The sequence below is a fragment of the Glycine soja genome, chromosome 7 (genome assembly GCF_004193775.1).
Source record: "Glycine soja cultivar W05 chromosome 7, ASM419377v2, whole genome shotgun sequence".
Classification (NCBI taxonomy): domain Eukaryota; kingdom Viridiplantae; phylum Streptophyta; class Magnoliopsida; order Fabales; family Fabaceae; genus Glycine; species Glycine soja.
Genome location: NC_041008.1, coordinates 36,506,576 through 36,516,291, shown reverse-complemented (window position 1 = coordinate 36,516,291; position 9,716 = coordinate 36,506,576). Strand labels below are relative to the sequence as shown.

Here is a 9,716-nt window from a genome sequence, read left to right as displayed (position 1 = left end):
GCCATGGAGATTAGGAAGGGGATAAAGACATTCGAGGAATGTAGATTAAATCCCCAATGTTCTTTCCAAACATGATATTGGCCTCATTAACATGATTTGCTAGTTGTGTGACTATTAATCTAGTTCCATTATAAAGGCCTTTAGATTGATTAAGATTTCTGTTACAATTAGAAATAAATTTCTAATGTAACTTCACTCACTCTTTACTCACACAGCGAAAGAGGAAACAAACTAAATAACTTTTATTTTTTGAATGCCTTCTATGAGTACATACTGATATTTATACTCTCACTTCCTAATCTTATCTAATTGTTTAAGATAACATCCTAATCTTATCTAATTGTCTTTTTAAAATAAACTACTAATCATAACTAACTACTAATCTTATCTAATTACTAACTAATTGACCCTTTATTTTTGACTTATTACAATTATCCCTCCCACTGAAACGGACTTGTCCTCAAGGCCGATTAGAATTCCAATCAAAATTTGGAAATTGTTGTTGTACTGCATAAAGTTCCTTCCAAACAGCATCTTCGAGATTGGTATGTCGCCATTGTATAAGTACTTCAGTGATAGCTCGGTTTCCCTTCTTCTTCATTCTCCTATCCAAGATCGCTTGTGGCTGCAATTGAACTTCCCCTTCCTCATTATACACAGGAAAATCAGTTGAAACCGTATGGGCACCATGATGTTTCTTTAACAAAGATACATGAAACACGCCATGTATGTTTGTTCCAGTGGGTAACTCAAGTTTGTAAGCAACTTTCCCTATTCGCTCCAACACCTTGAAAGGCCCATAGTACCTAGCTGCCAATTTGTGGAAAGCATGGTTTTCCAAAGTAAGCTGCTTGTACGGCTGAATTTTTAAATAGACTAGGTCTCCACATTTGAACTCCTTGTCCACTCGTTTGAGGTCAGCATAATGTTTCATTCTTTCCTGGGCGCGAAGCAAGTTATGGTGAAGTAACTTTGTTATCTGCTCTCTTGTCTTGATGGTATAATCCACTGTTTCCACCAAAGAATCTCCAGTCAGAGTACTATTTGGCATTGGTGAAAGATAGCCATATAAAGCTTCAAAGGGGGTCAACTGAGTTGCACTATGAAACTTTGTATTGTACCAAAATTCTATAGAAGAAATATACTTTGACCATTTCTTGGGCAGGTCACCCGTGACACATCTTAAATAAACTTCGAGTGCTTTGTTGAGGGCCTCAATTTGCTCATCTGTCTGGGGATGAAATGCAGTTGACCGCAAAAGTTTGACTGCGTGCTTCTTCATTAGTTCCGTCCAAAATGCATTCATAAATATACTATCTCTATCTAATATTATTTCACTTGGCCATCCATGTAACCTCACGATGTTATCCATGAACAACTGTGCCAAAGGTTGAGCTATCTTCCCATAATTTCTGATAAATCTCTTGTAATATCCTGATAACCCAAGGAAGCCCCTGAGTTCTTTAACTGTTGTTGGCCTAGGCCAACGTTTTATTGCCACTATTTTATCTTCATCTGGCTGCACCCCGTTAACCGAGATCAAATGGCCCAAATAATCTATTTTTGTCTTCCCAAAACTGCATTTTTTGTGATTGAGAACTAGGCTATTGTCTTGGAGGAGTTGTAATGTTGTACTCAAGCATTGAATATGCTCTGACCAGGTTTTTGTATATACCAGAATATCATAAAAGAATACAAGGATAAACTTCTTGATATATTCTTTAAAAATGTCATTCATCAAGTTCTGGAATGTAGCTAGCGCATTGGTCAGCCCAAAAGGCAAAACCACCCATTCATAGTGACCGCTATGCGTTCGGAAGGCTGTCTTGTGAATGTCCTCTTCTACCATTCGAACTTGGTTATAACCACTCCGGAGGTCCAACTTGGAAAAGTAACATGCATCATGAAGTTCATCTAATAAGTCTTCAATTAATGGCATGGGAAGCCTATTTTTGATTGTTAGAGCATTCAATTTTTTAAAATTTGTGAAACACCTCCAAGAACCATCTTTCTTCTTAACCAGTACTAGTGGAGATGCATAGCAACTAGCACTATCTCTAATAAATCCAGTGCTAAGTAATGATTTCACCTGCCTCTCAATTTCTTCTTTTTTTGCATGCGGGTATCGATAAGGTTTCAAGCAAAATGGTTTATCATTGAGCAATGAAATCTTATGATCATAACTTCTTTTGGGAGTGTTAGTCGTCGTTTACGACTAACTTTTGTATATAAAAGTTTTCCAAAATGTATATAAATCTCCTAATTTATGGTTCTTTTTGGTAGGATTGTAAATACAATTTCTTTGTTTGGATCTCTGCTCAGTAGAAGCCTCTTTACATGGAATTAATGTTAAATTTTCTTTAATTTCTGGAAAAAAGGAGCTATTTTAAAGAAGTGCTAAAAGAGTCATCGCGCTAAGTGAGCATCAATGGCTAAGCCCAGCACCAGCGCGCTTAGTGAGTAAAGGGGAATCTGGAAAGACATCTGCTAGGCAAGCACGCGCTTAGCGCGTTATCAGCTCGCTAAGCGAGTCGTTTTTCGCTTTCCAGGCTTAGCGCGAGATTGGCGTTAAGCTCAAATTCACTTACTCGCGCTAAGCGCGAGAATGACGCTAAGCGTGACGTCAAGATCAGGAAGCCTTTTTAATCCTGATTTGCACAAAATTGTGAGGAGACCCAAGAAAACTGTTCACTACTGAGAGGCCTGAAGAGTGTGAATTTCAGAAAGCGTAGAGTAGAGCAAGGGGCCAAGTTTTCATCTTTTAGGGAGATTAGTGAGTTTTTGAGTGATTATGAGATTCCTAGAGGTGGAGGAGACATCCCCACTCCCTTGTAAGCATGCAATTTCTCTTGATTCCTCTTCTCCAGTGTAAAAGGAGCTTCCTTGCCATGAAAGGCTAAAACCCTCAGTTGGGGATTCTTATTGAGTAGTTGATGTAAACTCTTTTTCATATCTAATTAAGGTTGTTTTATGTGTTCACTGTTTCTATCTATGCTTATTGTATGCATGCTTGTGGCTTGATCACCCATTTGTGTGTGCTGTTAGGGACTTTAGCATTGGGAAATGTACTGTTTCCTTAGAACTTGATAGAGCAGGGACTGAATAACTGCATTGCCAGGGATAGTGTGCAAGGTTTTAGTTTTCTTTATTATGCTGTGAGTATAATGTTGTTTAAATTAGGCTAAGTTCAATAAGAGGGATCTGCGAACGAAGTTTGATTTAAATTAGTCCAAACTCTGGAGGAATCAGTGTTTGGTATTTTTGTCCTCAGCATAGAACACAGGAACATCTTTAATTAGAAAAACATCTTTAATTGCATCAACTTACTCAGTAGGAGGACCCAACGCCTTTAGATATTTGTTTTCACACTTACTTGTTTTCGTTTATTGCTTTTACTTAGGGTAGAACATACTTTTGCTTTAATTCACAATCATTAATTTCTGTTTGCAAATGCCTGCTTACTTAACAAAACTTTGCTAAATGAACAAGTTCCCTATGTTCGATTCTCGGTTAATTCCGTTTTAATTATTTTACTTGGCGACCCGGTGCGCTTGTCGGTAAGACCACTCCCTTATAAGAACAAGTAATACCAATTTGGAAGAGGGAGTAAACAAGTATTTTGGTCGAACAAGTAATTTAGGCGCCGTTGTCGGGGAAATTTTTCCATTTGGGAAGTATACTTCAGTTTGAAGGCATTAATTCATTATTCTTTGATTTATTAATTTTTGTTTTTGTTAATATTTGTTTACTATAAAATTTATTTTTATTCGGAATTGGTTAACTGTTGTTCTGATTGTTTTATATGCTTAGTAGGTTTCTGCAAGTGTGTTGATTCCCATAGATTTGGAGATTTAAGCCACTTGTAGGAGGAAAAACGCAAAGCAAAAAAAAAATCTTGCAATACAGGACATCACAACTAAGTCTGATGGAACCCATTAGATCTTTAAGCAATAAGTTTTGTCTTCTAACGTGTATTTTTGGTTACTTACTTATTTTGTTTAACTCTTTCTTTCTTGAGAACCTATCCTTGCAGTGTGGAAATCCATAAGAACTTATTCCATGACTAAACTTTAGAAATGGAAGACCTTTTTAAGAGGTGGAATGAGCATCTTGACAACACACGTTTAAGGGTCAGCCAACCACCACTGATAAATTGTGATTTTTGTGGAGGAGAGCATTACAATGACAATTGTCATCTCTACTCCATGAATAATTCTGGGTGGGGACGGGAGTTAAGTCCTTACAATCAATATGAAGAAGAAAGAACTCCTAGTCTTGAAAGTGTGTTTGAAGAATTCATGGCATATCATGCTAGCTCTAAAGCCAATCAGAATTTAATGCAAAATCAAGAAATTCCTTTTGGCAAGAGCTACTCCATAGAAGATTACCAAGGGGGACCCGAGTTACAACCCTATAATCAAATGAAGCAGAAAGAGGTTCCAATCTGGATAATTTGTTGATGCAATTCAAGGAAACAACAGAATCAACTCAGCGAGCATTTGAAAGTGCAGAAATTCAGGTTGGAAAGCTGGCAGAAGAAGTGACCCAATTTGTGGCCAGAAGAGAAGAAGATTTTGTAGAGGTTGAAGCTCAAGAGGAAAGCCCTGTAAAAGCTCATGATTCAAGAGAAAAAGAAGAAGAGAAAGGTGAGGAAAAAGCACAACAATGGGAGGAGTACTCAACTGTAGAAATCAACAAGAAAGTATTCTCCAAGTTAATACCTTTCATCATCAACTGATTATCAAGGAAGAAAGGCAGGGAGAAGATGAGAAAACCTTAAGTGTCATTCCTTCCTTGATCACCGACACCTCTCCTACAATGAGTTGGAATTTACTTCCAAAATACATGAAGTTCATGGAATTTCTAGCTAAAAGGAGAAACTGCAAGGAAGATGTGTTTTATGTGACCTTCATGCCACCTTGAAGGCATTTGACTTGTCAAGCTAATGACATTAAAGAAGCGCTTACTGGGAGGCAACCCAGCCCTTTTTTTAATTTTGTTTTTCTTGCATTTAGTTAAGTTGATTGCTTGTGATTATTGAGTTCAACATGTTTAGCATTGGAAAAAGGGGTTAAAATAGTTTTTGTGAAGTTGTGGATAGAAAAATAACTTAAACTTTTTTTGTTGTCCACTCGCTAAGTGCAGCACTCGTGCTAAGCACCACTTTCTTCACGCGCTAAGCGAGCTCTTGCTTGCACTAAGCACCTTGACCCCTGATCATTGGCTGGATGGTCCCGTTAAGCGAGTGCTTAGCGCTAAGCCCAAAAACCTTTCTGGATTTTAATTCTTTTCGAATTGGGCTTAGCGTGAATGCTCACTAAGCGCAATTCCTTCTCTGGAATTTCAATTATTAGAATTGCGCTAAGCGCGGGCCACTATTGCATTTAATGAGCTCTAATTCGCTAAGCGCAGCCTTTAGAGGCTAAGCGTAAGTTGCTGGACCAATCAAAGCTGCAGTTCCCGTTAAATGCGACCTTGCGCGCTAAGCCCAAAAGCTTCTATGGAATTTTAACATTTTGAATTGGGCTTAGCGAGTAGATGGGCTAATCGCAGGGGCTTTCAAAACTCATATGTCATATGGACATGCTAAGCGTAGCTGTGCGCTAAGCGCACCGTACGAAACTGCCAAAAATTATAAGGTACTTGCCTTAGGCAGTTACCATTTCACTCTTGTTGTGCATTAACGTTATTCACTGCATCTGCCCTCACCTTGCTTCATCTCCATGCATTCCTGCACCTTTGCTATTCTTTGCATTCATCTACAGAATCCAAGTAAGTTTCTTTACTTTACTTCATTTTCGTTCTAAGTTTTCAACCTTAGGATAGATAACTTAGTGATTGTTAGGTAGAATTTCTGTTTATGCTTAGTGTTAGGTTAGTTGTTAGTTAGAATAGCTTTAGGGTTGTACTGTAGTCACAATATGCTTGTTTTGATTAGGGTTTGATGGCCCAATAAAGGCCTATGAGAAGGGGTGAGAAGCCCTTAGTTTTCTGGAAATCACGATGAACGCGCTAAGCGCCTTGCTACACTAAGCGAGTTCATCGTTTCTGTTGAAGATTCTGGATTTCCAGATGAACGCGCTAAGCGCAGCTGTCGCGCTAAGCGTGTTCATCTTCTTTATTGAGTTATCTGTTGAACTCGCTAAGCGCGGTTGTGCACTAAGCGAGTACTGTGTATCAGACACTTAGGATTTTTGTGTTTTTGTTGGGCGCTAAGCGTGCATGTCACGCTAAGCGCCATTATGTCTTTGTTTTTAAATTTCTTAAAATTGGGCTTAGCGAGCCTGCTCGCTAAGCTTGTGCTGTCTAGTTTAGTAGTTACGCTAAGCGCGCCTCGCCGCGCTTAGCGTTAATCTTTCTCTGTTTTAAAAATTTATGGAATTGCGCTTAGTGAGCCTGCTCGCTATGCCCATTCTGCAGAAAAAATATTTTTTGTGTTCACACGCTAAGCGTGTGTCTATCGTGCTTAGCGTATGAGTAAATTTTATAAGGCGCACTAAGCGCCCAACCTTAATTTCAGTTTTATTTTCTATTTTTCAATTTGAATAATTCCTGTCTAATCTTGTGATTTGATTCTTTTGTTTTGCAGATGGCTTCTCATAAAAGGAAGGCACTAGCTTCAGTGTCCCAGGCACAATATGACAGATCAAAATTCACATCACAAGATGCCAGGGACAAATATGCAGACAATATTCTTGGCCGAAAAATCCTTCCAGAAAGGAATGTGAAGATGTTCTATGCCAAATTTGATGCATTTAGAAGGGAAGTTGAGAAGAGGAACTGGCATAAGGAGCTCACTAACTTCTCAGAGGGAAGCATTGATGTTGCTATTGTTAAAGAATTTTAAGCTAACCTCTATGACCTTGAAGACAAATCGCCTAAGCAGGTGAGGGTGCGAGGGCACCTAATTAAATTTGATGTTGATGCCCTCAACACCTTCTTGAAGACACCAGTGGTCATAGAGGAAGGTGAGAGCTTGCCCGCCTACTCTAGGTTTGCTAATCTGAGGCCTGTTCCTCAAGAGCTTGTAGCCCGTCTATGTATCCCTGGGAGGGGATTTGAGCTGAATGCAGATGGGCTGCCTCTGAAGATTTTGAGGAAGAATCTTACTACACTGGCCCAGACCTGGAGTGTTTTATCTTTTTCTAACATAGCCCCGACATCTCATACTTCAGATATTACTCTGGATAGGGCTAAGTTGATGTACGGGCTCATCATGAAGATGGATATGAACTTGGGATCCCTCATCTCAGGTCAGATCTCTCTTATAGCACATCATGACTCCTCAAGGCTAGGTTTTTGTTCCGCCTCACTCACAGTTCACTTCTTCTTCTTTTCTTTTCTTTTCGAAACACGAAAGTGGGGTCACGTGTGTTATCGGCAAGCGCACCAGATCGTCAAGTATTTTAAATTAAAACAGAGTGATCCGAGTATCGAACATAGGGAACTTGTGGATTAGACAGAGTTTTGTTCAGGAATCAGGCATTGTGTAAACAGACATTGATACTCATAAATAGAAACAGAAATGCAATATATCCTAAGCTAAAAAGCAGTAAATGTAAGCAATTAAAAGAGAAACCAATGGTTTAAAAGCGTTGGGTCTTTCTAATAAACGAGTTGATGCATATAAAGATATTTCTCTAACTAAGAGTATTCTTGTGTTCTATGCTGAAGACTAAAGTACTTAACCTCGATCCCTCGTAAGTTTAGACTAATCCAAACTAAACTTCGTTCTCAAATCCCTCTTGTTGAACTAGGTTTAATTCAAACAACATTATACTCACAACATAAGTAAAACTAAAACCCTGCACTCTATCCCTAGTAATGCATTTATTTAGCCTTGCTTTATCTAGTTCTAAGGCAACAGTACATTTCCCAATGCTAAAGTTCCCTAACAATACACACTAGTGGGTGATCAGACCAAAGGCATGCAACAATAAAGCATTGATAGAAGTAATGAACACATAAAACACCCTTAATTAGATATGAAAAGTATTTACATCAACTGTTCATTAGAAATCCCCAACTAGGGTTTTAGCAATCCATTACAAGGTGACCTAAATTACAAATCAGACAGAAAACGAAGAGCAATTGCTGCTTACACAGGAAGGGGGATCCCTCCTCCTCTTCTTGGTACCTCACAATCACTCAAACACTCTCAAATCACTCTTAAATGGCTCATTGTTATTGCTTCCTCCTCTGAGCTCCCCTTTCGCACAAGGCTCGCTCTCTGAGTGTGTGAAAATGTTGTATGTGTAAAAGTGTAATAATTTCATTCTTACCCTAATTCTGACAATTCAGGCTTTAAATAGGCTTTGAAATCGCGTTGTCGCGCTTAGCGCGAGTAAGTGGATTTGGGCTTGGCGCCAATGCTGCGCTGAGCCTAGCAAGAGACGGACGACTCGCTTAGCGAGCTGATCTCGCGCTTAGCGCGCTGCTTCAATTCAGGTGCTCTTCCAGATTTCTTCTTCACGCTAAGCGCATTGAAGCCGCGCTTAGCGATGGATACGCGCTAAGCCCACTGAGTTCATTTAGCGCAATAGCCACTTTGGCACTTCAAGAAATTAGCTCCTTTTTACCTGAAATTGTACAGATTTTAACATTAATTCCAATAAAGGAGACCCTAATGACAGAGATCAAAACATAGTAAAGTTTATTTACAATTCCTACAAAAGAACTATAAATTGGGGAAAACTATACATATTTTGCAAAAGTTTTCTATACAAAAGTTAGTCGTATAAGACGGCTAACAAACTCTCCCAAATTTACAATTTTGCTTGTCCTCAAGCAAAGAAAGAACAGTTCACTTGTCCTCAAGTGGAAATATCTACAGTGGTTATTCAAAACTTGTGTTTGTCTCAAGAGAATTCAATCACATGAAAAGAATTAGACAACAACAAGATTAAATAGGATTATTCACAAATGAAAAACAGAAAAATAAAACTGAAAACAAGACTGGGCGCTTAGTGCAGAAGGATGAGCTTAGCGCGCCTTATGAAAATTTGTTCGTGGGCTAAGCGTGACAACCATGCGCTTAGTGTGAGAACTCAGAAAATATTTTTTTGTAGAATAGGCTTAGCGTAGTAGGCGCACTTAGCCTAAATCCACAATTTTCACAAACAGAGAGAGATTTAAGCTTAGCGCGACAGGATGTGCTTAACTCAACCTCTCAAAAAGACAACATGGGCTTAGCGCAGTAGGCACGCTAAGCCTAATTCAGCAAAATAGAAAATAGAGATGAAATTGCGCTTAGCCTAACAACCAGGCTTAGCGCTCAACTAAAATAAATAAATCCTAAGTGTCTGAAACACTGCTCTCGCTTAGCGTACAAATGCGCTTAGCGAGCTCAACATTGAAATTCCACAAAAAGGATGAACGTGCTTAGCGTGATAGGGTCGGGCTTAGCGCGATCATCTGGAAATCCAAATTTTCTTCAGATGCGATGAACCAACTAAGCGCAGTAGGCGTGCTTAGCGCGTTCATTGAGATTTCCAGAAATACACAGGGGTTTTCACCCCTTTTTTTCAGCGAAGACCCCTAATGGACCATAAAATGCTAACCTAAATAACTACATTGTTCTATAATGGATCCTTAAACCTAGTAGCACTACCTAACAACAGTACAATCCTAAAAATTAAATCTTCTATCCTATGGTTTTAACTTGAAATGAAAAATGGAAATAAAGCAAAACTTACTTGGATTGCGGTTTTCAAATG

General features: G+C 38.9%; 1 protein-coding gene across 1 annotated transcript; it reads right to left on the bottom strand.

Moving 5' to 3' along the window:
* Positions 1–460: 460 nt before the first annotated feature.
* On the bottom strand, positions 461–1,849 carry LOC114420635. Its single transcript, XM_028386479.1, has one exon. It carries the CDS (start codon positions 1,847–1,849, stop codon positions 461–463), a length of 1,389 nt encoding a protein of 462 aa, XP_028242280.1.
* Between the last annotated feature and the right edge of the window lie 7,867 nt (positions 1,850–9,716).